The following is a 27,574-nucleotide window of genomic DNA, read 5'->3' as shown; positions in this document are numbered from 1 at the left end:
CCAGTGAGAACTATGGCATTGTCATCACGAAGATCATAAACTAGACATCTATAGCCATTAAAAATTACTCTGAAACCTATAGTAGCAATTGCTGAAATTAAAATCAAGTTGACTTCAATGCCAGGCACAAAAAGAACATTTGTCAGAGTCACAGGATGGCTTGAAATGGATGTGAGCTGCATATCTCCAACTCCTTTTACAGCATATGAAGCATTATTAAGCACATGTAACAGTCCTCCCTCCAGGTGCATCAGCTAAAGAATGAAACAATTGTCTGCAAAATGTGACATGCTTGGAAGCACCACTATCAAAGTACCAGGACTGAGCGTCGTTAGCAATAAAGAATGCATCAGCTTTGGAGGGATCAAATGAGCAATGGACAACCCATGCCCAATCATCCTGAAGAGCATGTGCATGTGAAGCTCTTCTGGCTCATGGGATTCAATAGCATGTGAGGCATTAATTGTCAATCCTGCTTTCTTTTTCTCCGAAGCAATGCGCTTCCTGCATTCTGAAATGTCATGTCCAAGCTTGCGACAATAGTTGCATCTTTTCTTCTTTGACTTATCTGCTGTATTTTTAGATGCATGGGAGGAATTGCAGCTGCTATGCGCAGATTTTGGCTTGCCCATAGGCTTGAAAGCCTTGCCTCTTCTTGTTTGCTGTGAAGCAAATGCATGATCAGGAATAATGGCTTGTCTATTAGCTCTACTTTGCTCTTCCTGCAAAAGCAAAGTAACTAGCTGATCAAAAGAATAGTGGTCTGGATTACCCATGGCCACTAATCGAAGGGTTGTAGCAAACCCTTGATATGTATCTGGTAGTCCATTCAATGTAGTACTGACAAGCTGTGAATTTGGCACCACTTCATCAATGTTGGCAAGCTGTTCCATGAGGTCTTTGACCTTTGTCAAATATGCATCCATTGACTCACCTTCATTCATATTCACTTCCCGTAATTGCCTTCTCAAATATGCAACACGTGCTTCATTGCGAATCTGATATAGAGAAGCCAATTTATCCCAAGCATCCTTTGCTGTCCTGCAAGAACGGATGTGTGGAATAATGATTCTCTTGCATGATAAAGCAATGCATGAATGTGCATTTGCATCTCTTGCATCCCATCTAGACTGTTCTTGAGTTGGAAGAGCAACAGCAGGAGTGCTAGAGGAAGAGGCATGACAAGGAGTACCCCCCTGCAGAAGGACTAGCAGTAGAGGCAACCACTGTAGCATTGGCTGGCCTCAAATCAGCCCCAGAAACAATATTCCACAAATGCTTTGCAACAAGAATATGTTTCATGAGATAAGACCACATCGGATAGTTGGTGCCATCCAACTTATCATCTTCACGAAGAACTCCAAATAAATCTTGATTGTTCCCAGCCATAGCAAATGTGATACCCTGAAAAAGACCTGAAAACCCAAAAGCCTCAAGGCTATCACTGCAAAAAGCTAGCTGTCCAAAAGTGACAGCAAATATCTACAAATTTCTAACCCAAATCAAAGGGCAAATGCAGATCTGACCCAAATGTGACTGTGACAGGCAATGTTCACTACAAAAAATACCAAATCTGGCAAAAGCCCCAAATTTATTGAGGGCAAATAGGCCAAAAAGAGGGCAAATGCAGAAAAGCCCCAAATTTTGCTGAAATTTTTGCAAATGTGACCCAATGTATGCAAATTTGACTCAACGTCCTGCAAAAGTGACTCAATGTCCTGTAAAATGACTCAATGTCCTGCAAATGTGACTCAATGTACTGCAATCAAAAAGAAATTGCAGACCAAATCCTGAATCTCTAGTGTTCTTGCAAGATGATGATGAGATTGATATATAGTCGACCACCGACATGACTGTTGTAGTTAAGACTTAGTACTACCATTCTGTATTTTTTGCATTTTGCATTGGTGTGGATGCTCGTTTAGTAGCTCCACCACCACAACTCGTTTGTACCAAGTTTTTCATAGTCTCATAGACCCATCGGTCTTTCAAAGACTTTAACAAACTTTCTCTCTCTCTCATGATTTGAAGGTCAACCTTGGGAAAACCAAGGTTATGGTCTTCAATACATCTCGAGCCATCCTTCACCAAGAGCAGTTCACGTTTGATGGGTCACCTGTTGAGATAGTTTCATCATACACGTATCTGGGGGTTGTCTTCTCCGGACCTATCTTCACTATAAGACCCGCGATGCAAGCCCACCTAGGTAAGGGATACGCTTCATTGGCCAGACTAGAGTGACAATACTTCCGCTCGCACTTTCAAGATCCACGGACCAAGGGGTTGCTTTTCGACTCCTTGGTCTGCCCAGGGGGGATATATGGGAGAGCCCTTGTGGGGGGGCAGACTTGTCAGATACAAAGTGAGCTCGTGTGGAGCAGCTACAGGTTCTCTTGCTATCGTGGATGATTCGCGGTAAACTGTCCGTTCCTCACTAGATCATCCAAGCTGAGTTTGGGCCATCCCCATTATAGCTAGATGCTGCATTTCAGGTCATCACGTATCTACACTGAGTTCCCCGCCTTCCTGCTCCTCATCTCCTCTTCTTGCTAATCTCCTCTCTCTCTTTTGAAGCACGAGTTCCCCGTCTTCCTCTCCGCTCAGCCTATCCCTCCACTACGCTCAGCTCAGCCTACCCCTCCGCTCCGCTCAGCCTCCCTTCGCTCAGCCTACCTACCCTGCTCTGCCCACCCCACTCTACCCCGCCCGCTGGCACTGCCATTTCAGAGTGTATGAATGACACCTACTTCGGAGGTGTCGTACACTGTTCCGCATTACGCTTCACTCTCCCCTCTCCCTCTCAGTCGGCCCACGCTCCCACAACCCATTGGGACTGCCTCATCCATTCCACTGTCATCTCCGTTCGTCACCCAGTTCACCTAGTCACCGTCCAACTTCCGGACTCAGTCCCACACTTTCATGCCACAGCCATCACAGTTTCAACTTGGACATGGGTGGTCTCATACACCAGAGGCATGGGAGACCTTGCTCATGGACATACATAGTTTCCGTGAGCGTGAGATGGAGCTGACTCGCTTCGCACGAGAGCAGGTCCGCTTCAACCACGAGCAGAGCCACATCATACAGGAGCAAGCGTGGGCCATTCGCGAGCAAGCTGGTCTCATTCAGGGCCTCAGACAGAATATCCTATAGCTCCGGCAGGAGGTCACAGCCATACACAATTCCAGGGAGTTTGCTGCAGCGCAGGATTAGGCCCGAAAGGAGGGGAAGTAGGCAGTGATACAAGAGAGACGACTTCTTACAGGCCCCCGTAGGGCACCTGCCCCCCCTTCCCTACATAGGGAAGCGGGGTCTATGAGACTCAAATATTCGAGACCCTATCCTGCACCATTTGGAACTGTAATGGTACCTTATGGTCAGAACTAGGGAACTTCTCGGAATCCTATACAGGTCATGACATAGTCTTTTATACTGAGACACATCAAAGTCCAGAGCGCCCACTTCCAGTAGTCAGCGGATGTACATGGGAGTCTGCCTACAAAGATGAGACGAGGGATACAGGGGGAGTTCGAGGATCAGGGTGGAGTTGCAGTCCTTTTCAGATCCACACTTTTGGGGACCATTTCAGTAGAGCAAAGAGATGCACATTCCAGGTTTCTTTGGATCCGGATTCGGCACATGGACAGCCGAGATCTATTTGTTGCAGTTTGCTACTTCCCCCTGAGACCTCCCACTTTGCCAGAGATATCCGAGGTGAGGATGAGACATCCCCATTTGCTGCTCTTTATCAGTCCACCGTTGACTTCTCTAGCCGCGGAGAAGTCCTCCTAGTGGGGGACTTCAACGCGAGGACATGCACCCGTCAGGTATCACTCCTTGACTTCAGAGATGATTCCACTCTACTGCCAGACGTTGACCTTGAGGAGGCAGGTATGCTATAGGTTTCAGCTGACAGGCGAGGTCCATTCACATCTTATGGGCAAGCCCTATTAGACCTCAACAGGATACATGATCTCATTATCTATAATGGTCTTGATTCAGGATCCACGCACCAAGGGGTTGCTTTTTGACTTCTTGGTTCGCCCAGCGGGGATGTACGGCAGCCCATGTTGGGGGCCAAACTTGTAGGATACAGAGTGGGCCCGTGTGGATCGGTACCGAGTCAGGGAATATGGGGACTACACCTCTGGGCGTAGCAAGCTACCATGGATAGCTCTATCTCCTTCTATGGTACTTGCAGCAGGAGGGGACCAGCGGTGCTGGTATGCACGTACAGAGAGATGGTTTGAGCAACTTGGGCTCCACATGGATAGACTATCTCCCTTCCACTACAGCATGGATGCTCCGTTTTCTCCCCTCCTATCACACGAGGTCAACCAGGTTATCGTGAGGATCTATTACAGCTAAACACATTTCGGACCTAATTGGGACCAAGTGAACTCCCAGTGAAGCTTAGCTTCTACAGAGATCACTTCTTACATATCACAGCAGAGGATTTCATTGACCCACCAGGATACACTCAGATCCACCTACTCCACTCGCTAAGGATCTCTCTTGGGTAGTTCCCGGTCTCTTCACACAGACTTCGCATCGAAAGCGGCAGAGCAGAGCAACTACCCAGGGAGAGGCGCATATCCACACTGTGTCACATGCAGGAGGTTGAGACAGAGGAGCATTTCATCTTCAAGTGTCCTGTTTACTATGAGATCCGAGGGCGTTTCTACTGCCTCTTTAGAGATAGCTATGGGATTTTATTTATTTATTTATTTTCTTTCTTTCTTTCTTTCTTTCTTTCTTTTCTTTCTCCTACCCAGACCAACGGTGTTTGGCATTCATGAGGTACTTAGACACTGCGAGAGGATACTCCGAGCACGGAGACACGAGTAGACTTCTTCCTCGGCTGATCCCTCTCAGAGCTCTATCACAAATTCTTTCAGCCAGATCACACGGACCCCCACGAGACGCGGCCTCGAAATGACCGTGACCCGGAGCCTGTGACCCGACAACTCAGACAAAGGGTTGACACACAGATCACACTTCTGGACATCCCCTTCTTGTTCAGGGTCGGAGCCCAACCGACGGGGGTCACAGTAGCCCTGGTTTGACGTAGAGCTACGACCAGGAGACGTGCCAGGACTGCACCTTTGAGTGGTCGACAACACTCTATTGCCGACTTCATGCCTCCACAGCCTCATCCATCCTAATGTCCTGCTACTGATGATGATGCTGAGATTGATATATAGTCGAGCATCGACATGACTATGTTGTACTTAGGACTTAGTACTGCCATTCTGCATTTTGCATTGGTATGGATGCTCGTTTAGTGGCTCCACTACCACAACTCATTGTATCAGGATTTTCACAGTCTCATAGACCCATCGGTCTTCCGAAGACTTTAATAAACCATCAGTTGAGATCGTATCCTCATACACTTACTTGGGGGTCATCTTCTCTGGCCCGATCTTCACGATGAGACCAGCGATGCAGGCCAGACTGAGCAGGGGATACGCCTCATTGGCTCGGCTAGAGAGACAATGCTTCTACTCCCACTTCCAGGACCCTCGGACCAAGGCTCTTCTCTTTGACTCCTTGGTCCGACCAGCCGGTATGTATGGCAGCCCTTGTTGGACGCCTGACATGTCAGAGATAGAATGGACACGGGTGGAGCGCATGCAGATCCTCATGCTCTCACGGATGATTCCGGGGGAAACCGTTTGTACCACATCACATCATTCAGGCCGAGTTTGGTGCTTCTCCACTCCAACTAGATGCAACCTTTTACACCATCACATATCTACACCGGGTTAGATCATATGGGGACTGCACATCAGGGAGACAGAGGTTGCCATGGTTGGCTCTCGATTCCTCCATGAGGTTAGCAGCAAAGGGAGACGAGTGATGCTAGTATGCACAGACTCACAGATGGTTTGTGAGACTAGGGTTCCACATTGATAGGATACCTCCTTTTCAGTACAGTTTAGACGTCCCTCCGGTACTCCCACCCACCATCCCAATCGAGCCACACACCAACCAGGTCATTCGATAGGATCTCCTGCAGCTACACACCTTTAGGATCTGGTTGGAGCCGAGGGAGCTTCCAGTGAAGTTGAGTTTCTACAGAGATTACTGTCTTCGTATTTTGAAGGAGGGATTCATCACACCACCGGGGTACACTGAGCTTCATATGCCTCACTCCCTATGGATCTCCATCGAACAGTTTCGAGTATCATCACACCGCCTCCACATAGAGAGCGACAGAGTAGAGGGGATTCCTAGGGAGCATCGCTTATGCATATTGTGCGACTGTCAGGAGGTTGAGTCGGAGGAGCGTTTTATTTTCAGGTGCCCAATGTACTACGAGATCCAAGGTCGCTACCACTACCTCTTCAGAGACAGCTCCGGGTTCCTTTCCAGATTCCTCGCCTACCCAGATCAGAGATGCCTCGCGGCCTTCATTCACGAGGGGGTCCGACACATAGAGTACTTACTCAGGCAATGGAGCTTGGCCATATCATCAGACACCTCTCAGAGCAGGATCACAGAGTTCTTCCCATCGAGTGACATTGATCATCTAGTCTCTAGCCATAGACATGACAGAAACCCCGACCCAACGACCGCACCACGACACACGAGACATCGAGGGGACACACAGATCACTTTGGGGGACCTCCCATCATTGTTTAGACCGGGGATACGCCCCACGGGAGTCACGGTGGCCCTGGTCTTGCGTCGAGCCTCGTCCAGGAGATCGAGACGCACGGTGCCCCTTGACGGGCGCCAGCGTCCCATCATCGACTATGCACCAACAAGGGCGACATGACATACGGAGGATTCCGCTCTGCTCCAATCCTTTTCTTTTCATTGTTACATCCAGATGTATTTGATTATGTATGATCAGACTTAGGATTCAGCACGGGTGATGATGCTCATTTCAGTAGTTCCACCCTTACTGTGATTTGTATAAGGTTTTCTTTCAGTCTCATAGACCCATCGGTCTTCCGAAGACTCTAACAAAATTTCTCTCTCTCTCTCTCTCTCTCTCTCTCTCTCTCTCTCTCTCTCTCTGTGTGCACATGTATACTGTATCTCCACCCTCTGCCCCATTTTTGGTGCCCCCCCCTTCTTTTTCGTACCATCTGGAGGTAGACACATATTTTTTGTATCAGGACTAGACGCACCGTCCTTCATAACCTCTTTTTGTAGAAACGGTTGGCTGGCCCGTTTTGAGATCGCCACCGTTATGCTCATTGTATCAGTTATCTCTAGTCTCATAGACCTTCACGGTCTCCCGAAGACTTTAATAAAAACTCTCTCTCTCTCTCTCTCTCTCTCTCTCTCTCTCTCTCTCTCTCTCTCTCTCAGATGTTAGCGGAGAGAGGTCATACTTTTTGTTGGTACCACACACTCTCCACATGGCTCACCTCGTTGGGCTTGGATATGGATAGGCTGCCACCATTTCGATACAGCATAGATGCCCCTCGCCTCCCTCTCACTCGACATGAGCTCAGTCAAGTTATCAGGGCAGATTTGTTGCAACTACACACGTTTCGCACTTGGGTTCATCCCACGGAGCTTCCTACGAAGATGGCCACATATCGTGACCATTTTCTCAGGATTTCAGAGGATGGCTTCATCATATCCCCAGGATATATCGGCGTTCATATGTCGCACTCACTCAGGATTGCCTTGGGCCAGCTCAGGGTATCTTCCCACAGATTAGACGTTGAGGCCGGCAGGATGCATCGTACAGCTACCGGACATAGACCCAGGCGAGAGACTAGGATATGCCCTTGTTGCACTATGGGGGAGGTGGAGACTGAGGAGCACTTTGTTTGCAGATGCCCTTTATATTATGAGATCCGTGGCAGATTTCACTGTTTATTTGGGCACGGATTTGGACCTCTCTCTCGGATTATGGAGTATGAGGATCAGTATTGCTTAGCGTTGTTCATCAGGGAGATCACCAGATACAGAGAGAGATTCCTCAGAGAGCACCGTCGCATCCCTGCCAGAGACCTGGTTATTCATGAGGAGCAAGACGAGGCGCAGGACCATGAGCACAAAGATAGCCCATCTTGCCAGAGAGCACCGATGGTTCCACCCCGAGGATGTACATATGACATGATCCGGCAGCACCGCAGGATGATCTTACACAGAGGCCGTACCCGTCGCTTTATTTCTAGACGACGGAGGATGATGGCAAATTTTCAAAGGAGATTGCTCCATGGAGACTTGGCACCGCCAGCAGCCCACTTGACACTTGCCCAGATCTTCACACTCATGGCAGGAGGCATGGTCGATGGCCATGACTTCCATCATTTCTTTGGATCACAGACCCGTTAGGGAAGACGATGTTCCTCATATTTCATATTTTACATTTTGTATCTAGGCATTTTTGATACTCTATTTCATTTCATTTTGTATCTAGGATTTTGTAGCCATTTTTGGCATCTTAGCTGTATTACGATGAGGCCACCTAGTTGGCGCATCGTTGATGATGTATTTTCCTTTCGGATGATTTTGTGTCCCATAGGCCATGTATGGCCTTCCGTGGACCTTTAATAAAATTTCTTTCTTTCTTTCTTTCTCTCTCTCTCTCTCCATACATGTTTGTGGTATCTGTCCTGCTGTTATCTGCCGCGCGCAGCGATCGCGATTGAAGTTCAAAGCCTTTCCTCAACTCGGATCACCAATCTAAGGCCACCATCAGCTCCAAAAGGGAGGTAAAACCCCAATGCGATTGACCGTCAGGATCCTCTTGCGCCATCTAATCGCCCCTGGTACTTCTATACCTGTTACACCTGTTTTTTATCGCGTGTGTCGCCAATCGTCAGTTTCTTGATGCGCCACACGATTAAACATGGCTTCCACTAGCCTCAACAAAAGAATCAACAGAAGTGGCTTAGCAGCACACTCCACTCCCATGGCAAAGAGCTCTGGAGGTAGTACAAGTATAAAAAACTCTCTCTCTGACACCAACTAGAACAAGTGCTTTGCAAGTGACAGAAATGTCTCAGCCACCCACCATTATTTTAGATGGACAGGCAGCCCCATTCATTCCTGCACAAGGGAACATTCTAACAGCCCCACTCATGTCAGCCCAAGGTGATGCAACAAACACCTTCTCTCATGAAGCTGGAATCTGGGCATTTTTAACAGCTTTACAAAGTACAATGGATCGTCAACAACAAGAGATACATCAGCTCTCACTGAAATGCCAACATCTAGAATACAAGAATGCAGATTTGGAGCAAAGGGTAGCCATGTATGAAAGCTCCATAGACATTTTGGAGCAAAAGACTGTCATCCAAGAGGAGAAAGTTGCTGAGCTAGAACAGACCTTGGAAAATATGAGAGCAAATATGGCACAGCAGCCTCAATTAGAATGCAAGCAAGAAATAGGCACCTTAGGGACATGGGCAAGTAAGGTGATAAATGGGCACATACAGACAGATGCACATTTAGACAAGGGAAAAAAATCAGAAGGGATGAATGCCAATGAGTACAAAGAGAGAAAAAAGAGCACAGAATATCGTCATACGGGGCCTACCTGAAAAAGAAAAGAAAACACCCCTCTCACTTGCAAAGGATGTTGGGGACTTTTTTGCTGAGCATTTTGCCATGCAAGACGTTGTGGTCTTTGGGGCACACCGAGTAGGAAGAAAGAGGGATGAAAATTCAAGCCATCGGGCAATTGTTTGCACAATGCTTGACACACGCGAGAGGGAAATCATCTTGGACAGCAGCAGGATTTATCTAAAGGGAACACCTTTCTACGTGACAGAAGACCGCACCCCCAAGCAGCAAGAAGAAAGGAGACGTATGTATGAGCCTCGAGTCAAAAAAAAAAAAGCAAGGAGCTGAACAGGCTTTATAGGAACACGAGGCCTATGAGACCCATCAGAAGAAGCTGAAGATCATGTTTTGGAATTGTAGAGGCTTTCCTTGGTATAAGGGGGCTGGATTGAACGAAGTGCTACATGATGCAGACATTATTTTTCTTGCAAAGACTTGGGAAAGGGATATATGCAGGATTCCTAAAATCGATAGTTATTTGGTGCACTCCATCTGGCAAAAGCAAGTAGGTATACGAGGGCAAGGAGGGGTAGCATGCATATACAAAGAGCATTTACATGACAGGATCTCCATAGTCAAAGATGACATCCACAAACGCTTCATATGGATCATGGTAAACGCAAGCCATCCGCCATTGTATATTGCAGGATGCTACATCCCTCATAGAGAATCCCCCTTCTACCAGAGACATGAGGTTGATCCATCCCAACCATTTGGAGACCTATGCTTAGATATTGCCCTGTTCAGCAAACAAGGAAATGTTATGCTTATTGGTGACTTAAATGCACGCATAGGAGACTCACAATTTCAATATCCCACACAGCAAGAATATATAAAGGACCAGGAGATAGACATTGACCCTGGTTGGTGTAGATGCTCGGAGGATAAAGTGGTGAACGCACGTGGCACAGCATTGGAGCACTTGATGAATGGGATGCACATGGTGGTGGTAAATGGGACAGCCCTTTTCCCAAAATCCAATTCCCCTACTTGTTTCCCTGCCAGCGGGGGGGCTAGTGTAATTGACTATGCATTGATTCATGTGGAAGCTTGTAATCTTGTCCACAATTTCTCACTTGGCCCGAAGTCTCCTGACTCAGATCACAAACCACTCTATGTAGAGCTTAATATATTGTTGGCCACAGCAATTTTTGAGCAGCATACAGCAGCTGAGTGTGGATATAGAATAAATGAGGCGAAAAAGATGGAGTATGCTGGAAGTTTAGAGGCATGCCTGCTGGGAAAACAGAATTTTGGGTGGGCAGAACTGAAGAATGCTATTCTCACCACAGCCAAGTCAGTTTTGGGGTACAAAAAGAACAGTAAAGAGCGTAAGAAAGGGCTACCCTGTAATGACTGGTTTGATGCTGAGTGCAAGGCAGCTAGGAATGCACTGAAGGGGATTCCAATGGGAGATGAGAGAAGAGCAGCTGAGAAACAGTTACATGCTCTCATACGCAAAAAGAGGCGTTTGTATATTGAGAAAAAGGAATGGACAGATGCAATTGACTTTGTCAAACAACCTAGAAGAGCATGGAGAGGAGTTAAACAAAAGCCAAATGACATCATGCGAGATTTTACAGAAAAAGAGATGTTTTAGTATGCTCAACAGCTCTACACCCATCCTAAGGCTCGGCCCATGGTGAGCATGTCTCTCTTTGGCAACACTCAAGGCTTTTTCTCATTGGAGGATGTACAAGATGGCCTAAAGAAAATGGCAAATGGGAAGGCGGCAGACACTCTACATCTCACGGCAGAACTTATTAAGTGGACCAACCAACACACGCAAAGGCAAATACTAATGGCATTAAACCAAGCATTGGTATATGGCTTCCCGATAGAATGGCAAGAGAACTGGATCAAACCAATTTACAAGGGGGGTGACCGCAATCAATTATCAAACTAAAGAACCATTATGGTATGTTCCCACTCTAGCCAAGCTATATAGTACAATAGTAGAGGCAAAGTTGAGTATTTGGGCAGAAAAGGAAAAGAAGAGGGCAATGGTGGATCACCTAGTCACCCTCCGAGTTTTGAGACGTGCTATGGGAGAGAATGCAATGCATAGAAGTGCCCGAGGAGATAAGGTTCACTGTCTTTAGACTTTATGACAAAGGATGTCACAAGAATTCTACAGTAATATGGGGTCAAACAAGGATGCCCGCTCTCACCCACCTTGTTTGGTTTGTGCATTGATAGACTTGAACAAAGAAGCATGTAAAAGAGAATTGTCCAGTCTTAACCTAGCATGTTTTGGGATTTGGTTGCTTCTTTATGCAAATGATGTGGTTGTTTTCACTGATAGTGAGAGCACGATGCAACAAATGATGGATATACTCGGCATATTCTATTCGGAAAGTGGGCTGGCTGTTAATGTTACCAAAACTAAACTCATGACAGTCAAAACTATACAGCCAAGCAAGCCCCCCTCAATCTCATACATGGGTCAACCAGTTGATACAGTGCACTCATTATAATACCTAGGCATTAAAATTCCAGCCAATAATAAATGGAGCAGCTGTGTGCAATGGAGACTTGATGCACGATGGGGAAAGTATTACCAATTTGAAAATGACTGCAGTAATACCAATTTAAGAAAATGGCATGTACGAAACATGATTTTTGGGGCGTATGTGATACCAATAGTGCTCTATGGAGTAGAGGTGTGGGGTGGGAGTATATCATCCTCAAAATGGAATGATTTGGAAAAAATGCAGAAATCTTTTATTAGGAGACACCTTGGCATCAAGGCTACTACATCCTACTCTCTGCTACTTCTAGACACAGGAAGCTTATTCATAGAGTTACATGCTTTAAAGAAGGTACTCAGATACATTACAAAGGTCAAAGGCATGGATGCTGAAAGGCTGCCAAAGAGGGCATGGGGAGAAAGTCAAAAGCCCCAAAAGACAAACAAGAGCAAGATTTTGGCATCTCGATGGGCACTAGATCTGAGAAATTGGTTCAGGAAGTGGGAGGTAGAGGAGTACTTGAACTACTCACCAGAGGAGGTAGGAGCTCCTTTAGCAGAGAGTCAGGGTCATTGGTTGGCTGGGTAAGGAATGGGCCACACATCCTTCTAGGTTGACCATTGCAGAGGATCCCACATGGAGACTTTGGATTTTTCAAGGTCGACCTCTTGCGGAGCTCAACTGGGACCCAAGTGAGTGGGCGTGGCCTGCTCCGGTGGCAGGCGTTCGTCCTCTTTCCTTTTGCCAGTACTCGACGAGGGCAGGTTACAAGCTTCAGCAGAGAGACTCTCATCACCTATCATCTGCCTCACAGCATTGGCACGCACAGGGACTTACTGCAAAGCTCTTGCTGAGCTACTAGACTCACTTTTGGGGCATCAGTAGAGCCAAGAAAGTCTCCTACTTTCTTTGGCTCACTATACATAGCGGTATACCTGTGGGTACTTGGCTTCAGCAGATGGGTAGACCCTCCTTGTGTATGCGTTGTCAGCTTGCAGAGGAATCTAGTAAGCATTGTTTATAGAGCTGCCCCAGCTCTAAAGTGGTATGGACAGGTATCTTCAGGTTGTTCTCATATGTTACATCCGAGTCCTTTCTGATGACATGGGGCGCTGCCCTTTGGGGGAGAGGATCTGGAGCCTTTGCTCTCTTTGAGTCAGAGCCAGGAGACCACGGTTTCTTCATGCAACGTCGCCAGAGACGGGGTCCCACAGAGGTCAGCATCATGGAGCCCCAGGATTTACTTTTGGTACTTGTACCAGCTCAGGATTCCATGCCTACTTCACCTACAAGGTCAGCCTGGGAGGTGATTTCCAGCATTACCCTATGGCGGATATGGTGTTCGCAATGTTCTTTTGTCCTTGGGGGCCATTTACGCACGGAGGCTGACACTCTCGCTTCCATTTGGGCGGAGATTATCTTCACTCTCAGGAGTCAGTGGGAGCGGTGTAGAGGCACCTCTTTGGCAGCTCGTGGGAGACTTTTATCCTTCATGAGGACATGGGACTGCTCATTATTTTTTCATTTGACCCCTTTTGGGATGTCGTGGCATTTTAGACCACCACCATGGCTTTTTTGCCATATTGTTGAGGCTAGGGATAGAGTACTTTCTCTCCCACCTGTTGTATGATTCGTTTTGAATGGAATATATCACTTTTTTTCAAAAAAAGATATGCGGATCAAGCTTCTTTGACAATACTCTTTAGAATAGCATAGTACTCAACAAGGGTCCTAGCGCACTCTTTGCTCCCGTCCATTGAGGCTTGTGTGAGTTTTCCCACTTTTTTGGTGTACTTTGTACCTTGTCCCATAGGCCCGTGAGGCCTCCCGCGGACCTCGATACCGAAACAAACCACCAGATACTGGACCCCATGCAACCATCTCTATCCCGGCATCTCTAACCTGGGAACTGGACTCTGCAACAACCCGGACCCACACACTCAAAACCTGGATCCACATCCAGAATGCACTCTGCAACAATCTGGACCCTCACCTCCGGATCCCAGATCCACATCCAGATTGGGGATCCCAAGAATCCCTCAGGTTAGTAACCCAGAGTCCCTCATTTGATCAGACCTAGCACAAACGCGAACCTTCCACACGATTTCAGACAATTCCAGCACCAATCCAACTAGCTCAACTGAAATCAAGTTCTGGTTTCAGACCACCTACTCCTGCTGCAGTTGCCACTCCAAACACTGCTGTTACTGTCTGCCTCGCTGCTCTACCGCTGTCTTCCACCGCCACAGGATGTTATTGCTACTCCCACAATTGCTCAAAGTGCTTGTACCTCATGGACTTGACGCACTGCCATGTCTATTCCACGAAGACCCATCCCACTAAAAGTAAAGGGCTCCATGTTACCCCCTTTAGTACCAATCCAGAAAGGGACAATGTACGAGGCAATGCAAAAATTACTGAAAGTAAAGGGCTCCATGTCCCCATACCCCCTTTACTACAGATCCAAGAAGGGACAAATGTAGGAGGCAATGCAAAAAGCACTGCAAGAAAACATGCTGCTCACACAGAAACTCAGGAAAACTTGAAGGAGCTCTCCCAGAATCTAATTGCAGTCAAAAGCAAAGTCAAGGCAGGCTGTGCAAAGATCAGCAAAATGAAACAGAAAATGCACAAAATGGACAGCAAGCCAGAACAAGGAAGCATCGAGTAGATCCAATACACCACTAGCTGACCTGGTGAACAACGAAATGGATGAGATAACATAAGTCCCTGAGAGAACAGAAAGAACAGAAAGAGCTTGCCCTGAATCTTAGAATAGTGAGAGCGGAAGAAGCGAGGAAGACGTGACAGCAATCCTCAGCAATGTTTTATAGAAAACAATGCACATCTCTGCAATACAATGGCAAGCTGCCTTCAGGTTTAAAAGGAAAGGAGACAGACCAAGGCATCTGATTATGACATTCCAAATCCAGGCTCAAAGTACTTAACCGCGAGCACCATCTCAAAAGGCACCCTATCTAGATAAATGAAGACCTCATGAGAAGTCAATACTCTCAAAATCTCTATGAGATGGAGATAATCAAAACTGCAAAAAAGAGAGTGAAAGGGCATACTTAAAGGATGGAAAAGTTATCATTACAGAAAAGGGAAAATGAGGGGGTAATATTGCATAGGGACTCGGATCAAGGTATGGGCATTTCATGAAGTGCGTCAAGATTGATCACAAGACATTGGAATCTGACCAATCTATTGGAACTGAAGGAAGACAAATAGCTTCATAAAAACACAAATCATGGAAATGACTAAAACGACACCAACTCCATATCTAAAATTATTCCTTTTCCTCTCTTTCTGAACTCTCTTTTTCTTTGATTCCAAGGGTGCATCTTACAGCAAGCCTTCGCAAAAGGATGCCTGTTGTACAAAATAATAGCTTTGTTCCAGAGTTCCTGCAGGAACAAAGATACATCAACAGCTGTATCAAGGCCTGCCATAACAAGCTATTTGTCACACTACATCAGCCTAAAGAGCAAATATTTTGTTAGCTTTCAAATTATCTCTACACAATTTTGAATCCTGGCTAAAGAGACGTCAGACAGCAATTGAAGGTAAACTCAGTGTAGGCCAGCCTCATATTTTTATGAGTTACAAAACTGTGAAGTTCCTTAAAGGTAATGTTATATACCAAGCACTATCAAGGCGCACTTGATATCCAACTAATGATCCATTGCTTCCAGCAGCCCCATCACACTGCTCTGCTGCAACTCGCTCAGCAACAGAGATAGCCTGAAGATCAATAAGCACCATAATTACTTTTATTAAATCATAAAGAAACCTTTGCTAAGAAATGGCGATACTACAAAAAGTTGTGTACAAGAAGTATACATACAGCCAGTCGTCTAGGTTGAGTGCAAACAATACTGCATAATGCCCCATAGTTGTCATTTATCATTTCTTCCATAATAAATTGAGGTACCTGAGAAAAGCACCTCTCAACAATTGTCATCTTCTCAGATTGCATGAGTCCTGCACTTGCCCTTATATTTCAATTTATGTTTTCCATACAGCCGATATCAAAATATTCATAGCTTTCTCCTCAGCTGGAGCTGCAGCTCCTCCATGTCACCCCTCTTCCCCTTGCCCCCCTACCTCTAGCTGCCTCTCCTCCCCCTGCTGCTGCCCCCCCTTCCACTGCTCTGCCCTGCCCCTCCCTCCCCCTTCCACCTGCCCTCCCCCACCCCTCCCTCCCTACTCTGCCCCCCCCCTCCCTCCTCGTTCCCTGCCACTCACCCTTCCGCCTCTCTCTCCCACCCCCCTCCCTCCAAGCTACTGCCTCACCCCCTTACCTTCCCTTCCGCCTCCCTCCCCTCGCTGCTGCCCCTATCCTCCCCTCACTTGCCGCCCGCCCCTCCCTTCCCAGGTCTGCCTCAGGTCTATCAGCGACTCCTCACCACGATCGGAGATTCCTTTGGTTTGGTCACAAAGATCCCCAATCTCCCTACAATCAGATTCTGATGGAGTCCCCGAAGTTAGGGTCATCGTTGCTGACAGATTTGCGGATGTTTAGGCACTTTGCTAGAGATTGCCCAAGGAAGAAAAAAAGGCCCAAGAAGCCCTCTTGTATTGCTCCTTCTTAATAGAGTGTTCCTTCGGCACCTCTTACACGCCCAGCACCTTCTGAGCCTCGTTGGGTTGTGATAGAGTTGCCCTACCTCCACTAGTTTCTATAGACCAGGAGGCCCTTTCTTATGTTCTTGACTCTCTCTCTCACCCTGTTTTGGTTGCGGCCAGAGATAGCATTCCTTCAGCTCCTTCTCTCGCTGACCAGGAGGCGCCTGCCCCTTCGGATCCTGGCCCTCCTTCCAAGCAGCCCACTTCCCCGTCAGCACAATAGGTACCCTCTTCTTGGTTGAGGGCCTTGTTGGAAAGGTCACCTCCCCATCTACAAGCCCCCAAATGAGGAGAGCATGGGGGAGGGAGACCTAGGGCATCATGAGAAGAGACCTGGCTGTTAGGCAGGATCTGCAAGAGCTTAAGGCGGAGCAGAGGGCAGCAGCAGGGACCCAAGAAAAAAGCGATGAGCTGACAGTGACAGCATCCCGGTATACGGACCTGTATGGAGGTTGGAGCATGGCCTGCAGGGCTGGATCAGATCTGGGACAGAGGCAGATACATGGCGCTGCAAGAGAGCAGCACCCTGCCGGCTAACAGGCTAGTCGGCTGGCCAACCCAGTCAGCCAGCACACAGCCCCATAAAAGAGGAGTTGGTGGGGTCCGTTGGGGACAAGCCAAGAAGGGGCTGCCAGTCTGTATTTTTGGGGGCCTCTTGGGTCCTATAAAAGGGCCCCTTGGCAGGTCATTTTGTATCCAGCAGCCAGCAGTTTTGGGAGCAGCAGGAGCAGCAGAGGACTCACCCTCAGGCCTACATCTAGGAGGCAGAGGAAACCCAGAGGTTGCTGCAGACTGAGCTCATCGAGGGCTGGAGCCTAGGCTGTCTTCTAGAGCAGCAAGTTGCTGAGGTCTTTGGATGGAGAGTCTACATACACTCGAGGTGGAGCACACGGGATCAGTGATCTAGAGATATCCGGCAGATAGAAGTACCTTATGGTAAGATCAGAGAACCACATCCTGGTGGGACTCTAGATCTATCTTTTGTATTGTGTCCATAGCTTTAGACAAAAATAGATTGTTTTGGTTGTTTCTATATTTGGCTGGATCATTATCTACTTACTAGTCTGCACATCTATTTGAAGCACATGAAGTTAAGAAGTTTGTGATTCCACTCACCACACACACTATGTGAGCTCCTGGGCTATTCTATCAGTCTTCCACTGTGCGTACCTCTGTTGGTTGGTTTCTAACATGGCATCAAAGGCCAAGTAGGAGGCTCACAAGTGTGGGAGCTTGAAGGCAAGGGGACCTTGCTGAAGGACGACCCTGATTTAGAAGCTCTAGGAACTCGACTTCCACGACTGGAGGATTGTGCCCTTGCGAGAAGGAGGGTGACTCAGGTTCAGTCAGTTGTGTACAGAGTTCTAGTCTACAAACAGTTGAATTCGCTTTTCGATTTTGCTATGTGGTTTAGTAGCAAAGATGTCGATTTCAGAAGCTGAAGCCTCTTCAGCCCCTTCTCTCCCTTCCTCCTCTTCCCGTCGAGTTCCTTCTTTCACCATCCCTAATTTTGGATGGGACTAACTATCCTATCTGCAAGGTGAAGAGAGTCATTTAGTGGCTCGAAAACTATGGAAGCTGACAACGGGAGCGGAGACAAATCCGGAGGATATGACGGGTAAAAAGGGGAGGATACTTATACCAGTAGATGGAAAGGAACTCGAACCATGGGAGGATAGAGATGCCCACACCGTGGCATTTATCATAGGGACTATGGCAGACTCTGTAATTCCTCACATCTAGATGACTGACACGGCAGTAGAGGGGTGGGGTATTCTGAAGGATTTGTATGAGACAGATGATACATCCCGGATCTTGACACTTCAACATCAACTATACAATATGGATATGGATGAGGGAGATTCGGTACATGATCTCTTGACGAAGATCAAGGTGGTGAGGAATCAACTAGCATCAGTTGGTCAGAAGGTAGACTCCGACCAATTAGCCTTGATGGTACTTAGGAGGCTACCACGGAGTTTCAAAAGCTTCGTTACAACTGTGACAACAGGATAGAGGGCCAAACCTCTGACTTTTGAGAAGTTGCGTCCATTACTGCTCCAAGAAAAAGCGAGGGACCCCAATCGAGAGCAGCCCCTTATCATACGGTTCCATGACGCCTAGGCATGACTTTCGGCTTTACCTTGTAGATCAGCCTTACGAGACCAGCCAGCGATCTCCATGGATGAGGACCTCATTCCACTACAGGTTGAGGAGAGGCGTTTTCTGTTGATGTTGGGTGTTGAAAGCAATGGAAGCTCAAAAATTGAAGCACAATGGAGAAAAACGAGATGCTGTAATAGATTGCTGCAAAACTGAAGTGTGGACGCTCAAGGGAGAGCCAACATAACAAAACCCTAGGGCTAACTACCCTCACTGGACTAAGTGTCCTAATTGACCTAGATGGTACATAAACTAATAGTACCAATAGTCCTAACTGACTATAACTTGGCCTACAAGGCTCATACCAAGGTATAAGTGGCATCTATGAATAGCCCATGAGATAGCCTACAAACCCCCCTCCATGGTATGGGCTGAAGTGTCCTGGACATGGCTCAAGATACCTAAATAGCTAGTATCATGGTTACACACGTTCGTCTTGTAGGATATAGCAACCTATGACTGTACAGAGTACAAAAGATCAAGTTACAAAAGGTACTAAGTTTAAAGCTTGCCGAAAAGCCTCAAACTTAGGTCGAGGTAGAGCCTTCGTAAAAAGATCTGCCAAGTTGTCTTCAGTGGGAACATAAGACAACTCAATATCACCTAGTGAGTAGAGGGTATGCTTCATTGGCCAGACTAGAGAGGCAGTGCTTCCACTCGCACATTTAGGATCCACGTACCAAGGGATTGCTTTTTGACTCCTTGGTTCGCCCAGGGGGGATGTACGGCAGCCCTTGTTGCCCTTGTTGGGGGCCAGACTTGTTGGATACAGAGTGGGCCCGTGTGGAGCGGCTATAGATTCTCATGTTATCACAGATGATTCATGGTAAGTCATCCGTTCCTCACCAGATCATTCAGGCTGAGTTTGGGTCACTCCCTTTACAGCTAGATGCTGCATTTCAGATCATCACGTATTTGTACCGAGTTAGGGAATATGGGGATTATACCTCGGGGCATAGCAGGCTACCATGGATAGCTCTATCCTCTTCCATGGCACTTGTAGCAGGAGGAGACCAAAGGTGCTGGTATGCTCATACAGAGAGATGGTTTGAGCAATTGGAGCTCCACATGGATAGACTACCTCCCTTCCAGTATAGCATGGATGCTCCGTTTTCTCCCCTCTTATCACACGAGGTCAACCAGGTTATCCATGAGGATCTACTACAGCTACACACATTTCGGACCTCGTTGGGACCGAGTGAACTCCCAGTGAAGCTTAGCTCCTACAGAGATCACTTCTTACATATCACAGCGGAGGGTTTCATTGACCCACCAGGATACACACAGATTCACCTACCCCACTCACTGAGGATCTCTCTTCCGCAGTTCCAGGTCTCTTCACATAGACTTCGCATCAAGAGCGGCAGAGCAGAGCGACTACCCAGGGAGAGGCGCATATGCACACTTTGTGACATGCAGGAGGTTGAGAAAGAGGAGCATTTCATCTTCAGGTGTCCTGTGTACTATGAGATCCGAGGGTGTTTCCACTGCCTCTTCAAGGATAGTTATGGGATCTTAACATGTTTCCTCTCCTACCTAGACCACTGGTGTTTGGCAGGTTTCATTCATGAGGCACTTAGATACCGTGAGAGGATACTCCGAGCACGGAGACAGGAGCAGACTTCTTCCTCGGCTGATCCCTCTCAGAGCTCTATCACGGAATTCTTTCAGCTAGATCACATGGACCCCCCACGAGATGAGGCCTCGACATGATCGTGACCCGGAGCATGTGACCCGACAGCTCAGACAGGGGTCGACACACAGATCACACTTGGGGACATCCCCTCCTTGTTTAGAGTAGGAGCCCAACCAACGGGGGTCACAGTAGCCCTTGTCAGATGCAGAGGTACGACTAGGAGACGTACCAAGACCTCACCTCTAAGTGGCTGACAGCACTCTATTGCCGACTTCATGCCTCCACTGCCTCATCCATCTTGATATCTTGCTGCTGCTGATGATGATGATGATATTGATGATGATGTTGAGATTGATATATAGTCGACCATCGACATGACTATGTTGTAGGACTTGGTACTGCCATTCTGCATTTTTGCATTTTGCATTGGTATGGACGCTCGTTTAGTAGCTCCACTACCACAACTTGTTGTATCAAGATTTTCACAGTCTCATAGACCCATCGGTCTTCCGAAGACTTTAATAAACTTTCTTTCTTTCTTTCTCTGACATAGTGATAGTGAACCTCAATGTGCTTTCGGCGAGCATGGAAAACTGGATTCCGTGGAACAGCCAAAGCACTCTGACTATCAATGAAGATGACGGTAGGAGAAGTCTGACATGCACAAAGATCTGCAAGTAGCTTCCGAAGCCAACTCCACTATAGCTGTAAAAGCCGCTCTGTACTCAGCTTCATAGCTAGAAGTAGCAACTGTACTCTGCTTCTTGCTGAACCAAGAAACACATGAAGTACCAAGCATAAAACAGTTGCCACTATGTGACACACGAGTGTCAGAATAACCAGCCCAATCACTATCAGTGAACCCATGCATGACAAGTGAAGTATCAGCCCCATAAAGAAGGCCTAAATGCTAAGTGCCTTTAAGATATCTGAAAACACACTTCACGGCATGCCAATGGTGCATAGATGGGCTGTGCATATATCTGCTCAACTGTGAGAGAGCATACTGTAGATCAGGTCTCATATGGCATAGGTAAATCAAACAACCAACTGGTTGCTAATAGAGAGTGACATCACATGTACTGCTGCCATCCTCAGTGTCCAATGTACTTGGATTGTGACATCAAAATGCCCCCCTCACTGCTAGCAAATTGAATTCCCAAATAGTAGTGCAGAAGACCAAGATCAGACATAGCAAATGTCTGCTGCAAATCAATTTTAAAATCTGCAATTTGCTGAGCATGTGTCCCAGTTACAAGCATGTCATCCACATAAAGGACTAAAATCAGTAAATCTGTCCCATGCTTGCGGATGTAAAGGGTAGCCTTTGTAGGGCTGTTCTGAAAGCCAAGTGTGAGCAAATGATAATGAATTCTCGATTACCAAGCCCGAGGTGCCTGCTTCAATCCATAGAGGGCCTTTTTCAAGTGGCATACATTGCTTTCAAAACCTTCAACCTCAAAGCCAGGAGATTGGGAAACATAGACCTCTTCCTGCAAATGCCCATGAAGGAAAGCTGTCTTAATATCAAGCTGATGTATCTGCCAATGAAAGTGGGCAGCAAAGGCAATAACAATGCGAATGGTAGTGATCCTAGAAGTGGGAGCAAAAGTCTCCTCAAAGTCAATGCCATGCTGTTGAGCATAGCCCTTAGCAACAAGACGGGCTTTGTAACGGTCCATTGAACCATCAGCTTTCCGTTTAATCTTGTAAACCACATTGTGATTCACACGACTTTGCTCCTTCTGAAGAAGAAGAGCAACAAGCTGGTCAAATGAGAAATGATTGGCATCACCCCCTGCAACCAACCGCAATGTAGTAGCAAAGCCTTGATATGAATCAGGCAACCCATCAAGGGTATTAGAAACCAACTGAGAATCAGGCATAATCTCATCAATGTTAGCCAACTGCTCTTTCAAATCCTTCACATTAGTGAGATAGGCATTTATGTTACCACCCTCATCAAGCTTTAAATCTTTCAACTGCCTGCGGAGATAGGCAACCCTCGCCTCATTCCACACCTAATACAAAGATGCAAGCTGATCCCATGCTTGCTCAGCTGTCTTACAAGACCGAATATGAGGGATAATAACCCGTTTCACTGAAAGAGGAATCAAGGCATGTGCTTTGGCATCACGACCATCCCACTGAATTTGCTCCTGTGAAGGAGGCATAGCACCTTGTAGCACCAGTAACAGTGCGTGTAGGCCTAGCCTCAGAACCTAAAACAATATGCCATAGATTCTTGGCAACCAAAACATGTCCCATCATGTATGACCACATGGGGTAATTGGTGCCATCAAGCTTGTCATCGGCCCCAATCAGCCCAAACAAATCATCTTTGCCACCAAACATGGTGCTGAAATACAAGGCAAATGCACCAACTGGCAAAGCAAATGAGAGAAAGGCAACCTCTCAGAATCAAGTGTCAAAAATCTGCCCAAGCTTCAAAGCTTATGTCTGCAAAAGACTCTGCTGTCCCAAGGTGTACTTGTTGCAAGAAAAATCCCCAAAGGCAACACGAGGCCTTCCCAAAATGCAAACGAAGCAAAAATTGGAAAAAACCAATGCAACAACGGATTACCCAATGACGTAGCCCAAAAGGACAGCAATGAAAGGCTTTGAATGCGAGCAGAGGAGGGCTGGAAATGAGAATTACAGCAAAAGAAGTGCTCCCATGAGGAGGAGAGCACGTAGAAATGGATTGAAAGAGATCCAACGGAGAGAAGCTCGCAGCCCAAGGCAAAGGGATGCCAAATGAGGAGGAAAAGCCTCAAAGAGAGGTCTCCGGATCAATTCAGCAGCTCCAAATGGCTCCAAACGCTGGCACGCAGCTCGAGGAAGCTCCAAAATACTGGCACGTTACTCGAGGCAGCTCCGAAATGTGAGGTTTCCTACTCCGATCACGCGTGATGCGCATACCAAGAATATGACCTGCAAGTCCCAAATCCTTCATATCAAAGGCCTCATGCAACTTGGCCTTTAATGCATCTAGCTCATAAGTATTCTTGCTAGCCAATAGCATATCATCCACATATAGTGCCAAGAGTATCAAGCTATTATCCTTAGCCCTTTTAGTGTAGAGGCAGTGATCAATTTCACTCCTTCTAAAACCCTGGGACTGAATGAAAGCATCAAACTTCTGATACCATTCTCTAGGCGCTTGCTTAAAACCATAGAGACTCTTCTTCAGCTTCCAAACTAAATGCTCTTTGCCCTTTTCTTCAAAGCCTTCCGGCTGCACCATGTAAATTTCCTCATGCAGATCCCCATGCAAAAAAGCTGTCTTGACATCCATCTACATAAGCTCCATATCCTCTGCTGCCACTAGTCCAAGCATGCATCTAAGTGTGGTCATCTTCACAATCAGAGAGAATATCTCATCAAAGTCCACACCCTTCTCTTGCTTGAACCCTTTAGCGACCAAACGGGCCTTGTACCTAGGCACATCATCACTTGTGACCTTTATCTTGTAGACCCATTTACATGGCAATGCTTTCTTTCCATGTGGCAAAGAAACCAAGTCCCAAGTCTTATTCTTCACAAGTGAACTCATCTCTGATTGCATAGCATACTCCCACTTGCGTTGATCCTCGCGCATCATAGCCTCTCTATAGTAAGAAGGCTCCCCGCAATCAGTGACCATCAAATAGTCTACCCCTAGAACAAACCTATCAAGCGGTCTAGACACTCTAGATGATCTTCTTAAGGGCATTTCAGCTTGCTGTCCCACCTGCATATCAGCCACATTTGGCTCATCATTTCCACCAATAGATGATCCATCATCTACCCTTGATTGTATACCTGTGGGAGTACTTGGTGGTACCATTTCTTGCACATTTGGTGCATGGACAGCTTGCTGTGTATCAACATATGCAGGTGGATTCACGTCCTGGAAAGTGATTCTCCTCATTTAAAAATGACTGGCACGCATCCCGAGCTCCTGTACTGCAGTAAATACTTACTAACGTAATGTACGGATTTTCGGCACAGTCGTACGGATTTTTTTGACGCAATTGTACGGAATTTTATAATGCGATTTCTGACAGTGTCCGTACAGCTGTACCGATTTTCTGACAGGTCCGTTCAGTTAGGTTTTGGCTGCAGAAATTGCTCAGATTTGCTCGAAAATGCATCTCCTTCGCGGTAGTTGCTCCAAAATGCGATCTTCTCGCGTCAGAATGAGATCTTTCGCAACAGAATTGCTCGAAAAGGTCCCAAACACTTGTGGGAGTGTGAAAACCAGCAAGACCAGCAAGAATGAGGGCTCCAGAGGCTGCCAAACAGCTTGGGAAAGCTGTCAATGGTTGAGGGAATGGATTCCCAACCGGCTCTGATACCACTGTTGGGTGTTCGAAGCAATGGAAGCTCAAAAATGGAAGCACAATGCAGAAAAACGAGTGCTGTAATAGATTGCTGCAAAACTGAAGTGTGGAGGCTCAAGGGAGAGCCAACATAGCAAAACCCTAGGGCTAACTGCCCTAACTGGACTAAGTGTCCTAACTGACCTAGATGGTACATAAACTAACTGTACCAATAGTCTTAACTGACTATAACTAGGCGTACAAGGCTCATACCAAGGTATAAGTGGCATCTATGGATAGCCCATGAGATAGCCTACAGGTGCAGCAGCGGCATCAAGCCCGCAAGGAGGGGAAGTGGGCAGTAGTACGAGATGGACGACTCCTTACCGGCCCCCGTCGGACACCCACCTCTCCTCCCACATAGGGAGGCGGGGTCTATGAGACCCAGACATCCGAGACCCTATCTTGTACCATCTGGAACTGTAATGGTACCTTATGGTCAAAACCAGGGAACTTCTCGGAATCCTATACAGGTCACGACATAGTCTTTTACATAGAGACACATCAAAGCACAGAGCGCCCACTACTAATAGTCAGTGGATATACATCGGAGTCTGCCTACAGAGATGAGACGAGGGATACAAGGGTTCGAGGGTCAGGAGGAGTTGCGGTCCTTTACAGATCCACACTTTTGGGAACCATCTCAGTGGAGCAGAGAGATCCACACTCCAGGTTTCTCTGGATCCGGATTCGACACATGGATAGCTGGGATTTGTTTATTGCAGTTTGCTACTTTCCCCCCGAGACCTCCCGCTTTGCCAGAGATATTCGAGGGGAGGATCAGACATCACCATTTGCTGCTCTTTATTAGTCCGTTGTTGACTTCTCTAGCCACGGGGAAGTCCTCCTAGTTGGGGACTTCAACGAGAGGACAGGCGCTCGTCAAGCACCACTCCTTGACTTCAAAAATGATTCCACTCTATTGCCAGACATTGACCTTAAGGAGGCAGGTATGCTACGAGTTTCAGCTGAGCACCGCTCACATCTATGGGCAGGCCCTATTAGACCTCAGCAGAAAGCATGATCTCATCATCTATAATGGTCTTGATAGATGACCCGCTTCAAGTGGCTTCACTTGCTTTCGTTCTGGACTACATCATGGGATCCCCTGCCTTCACATCTTGCATCACTGACTTTGTCGTAGCACCTCTCCCTCCAGGGGCTGATCATACATATCTTTTCTTTAGCATTTCTACCCCCCGCCGCACAGCACTTTGTACCCCGTTGAGTTCTTACTCCACCTACCATGATATACGCTTTGATCGCGATCACTCACCTACTTACTCTGGCCGTCTGTACATACTTCTCGCATACATTGACTTTATATCCCTTTTAAAGGATCATGCTACCCTAGTCACTCGCTCACTTCACGAGGCCGCTCTTCACGCCTTCCCCCACACCACCCGTCCACCACCACCTAGGACCATACCCTGTAATAGCTGGTATAATGATGAGTGTAAGGCTTTACGCTGTCAGCTCAGATTCGAAACAAAAAACAGCCTTCCGAGCGAACCAGAGACGCTACACGAGTACCGTCGTCTAGTACGCAAGAAGAAACTTGACTTCGTGCGCCGGAACAAGGAGCAGCTACTGAACATTCTGTTCAATAACAACTCTAAGGACTTCTGGCAGAGATTTCTAGAGGGACGGTCCCCCCCACCACTCACTGACACTCAAGTATGGTTTGATTATGCACACAAGCTCTATGATATCCCAAATCAGCCAGCCCCTAACTTATCAGATATGCCACGCCCCACATCCTGCACCCTCTTCACTAGAGGGGAGTAAAGGATGCCGTACTGAAACTTCATAATGGCCGAGCAAAGGATCATGAGGGACTATGCACTAAGTTCATTGCATATGGGATTAACCTCCTAGCCCCGATCTTAGCCAAGCTATTTAATGAAGATGTTTGCTTGGGGTTTCCACGCACCTAGACCATCAACACTATCTCACCCATCCACAAGGCAGGGGATCCCATGAACCCGGAGAACTACAGGACCATTATGATTGGACATGTCATGTCCAAGATTTATGCATCAGTACTTGATTCTGAGGTCAGCAGATTTGCAGAGTGTCGAGGACTCAGAGCAACGGGACAGGCTGGTTTCAGATGGGATCATGGGACCATGGACCATATTCTCGCGCTCAGATGCATCATCGAGGAGGCGAGGGCACGGAAGCAGAGGGTTTACTGTTGCTTTGTGGATTTCCGCAAGGCGTTTGACACTGTTCCGAGAGCCCGCCTCATATGTCGCCTATAAGATTTGGGTTATGACCAGTGTTGGAAAGGTCACGTCCCCATCTATAAGCCCCCATATGAGGAGAGCGTGGGGGAGGGAGACCTTGGGCAGGATGTGCCCCAAAAGATAAAGAGAGGGAGAGGGGGCTGCCACATGGGCAGCACCTCACAAGAGAAGAAGGCTGCAACAGATGGCGCGAATTACAGTGCAGACGGCGGGGCATCCAAGTGATGAAGCGGGCCTGCAAGAGGGCAGATCTGGAGCAGCACAAGCGCCTAGGACGAGAAAGGCTATGAGCAGGTTAAAGGGCCTGCAAGAGGGCATGGCAGCAGCACAAGTGTTGCAGGGAAGGGAGGGGCTGCAGTGGGCAGCACCCTGCCCTTATATAGGGCCAGGAAACTGATCAGCCACATAGGCCATCCCACAGCCCCATGCATAGACGGGAGTGGGAGGGGGCTGGCACACAAAGCAAGGGGGGCTGGGCCCCCACTTAAAGGCAGGGAGCACACAGCACTAGAGAAGTGCCCA

General features: G+C 47.4%; 1 protein-coding gene across 1 annotated transcript in view; it reads right to left on the bottom strand.

Moving 5' to 3' along the window:
• LOC147902304 (RNA helicase family protein) overlaps nt 1-27,574 on the bottom strand; it is a 236,498-nt gene that overhangs the window by 162,730 nt on the left and 46,194 nt on the right. The window contains exons 13-15 of the mRNA XM_087373377.1: nt 15,859-15,945; nt 15,655-15,755; nt 15,361-15,418 (exon numbers count right to left, since the gene is read on the bottom strand). Of these exons, the coding sequence (XP_087229503.1) occupies nt 15,361-15,418; nt 15,655-15,755; nt 15,859-15,945 (246 nt within the window). The remainder of the gene's footprint in view (nt 1-15,360; nt 15,419-15,654; nt 15,756-15,858; nt 15,946-27,574) is intronic.

This window comes from Dipteris shenzhenensis, chromosome 4 (genome assembly GCF_047967505.1).
Source record: "Dipteris shenzhenensis isolate YYH24624 ecotype China chromosome 4, Dip_SZ_1.0, whole genome shotgun sequence".
Taxonomy (NCBI): Eukaryota; Viridiplantae; Streptophyta; class Polypodiopsida; order Gleicheniales; family Dipteridaceae; genus Dipteris; species Dipteris shenzhenensis.
Note: the sequence above shows the minus strand (reverse complement) of the source record. Positions and strands in the feature narration are given on the sequence as shown.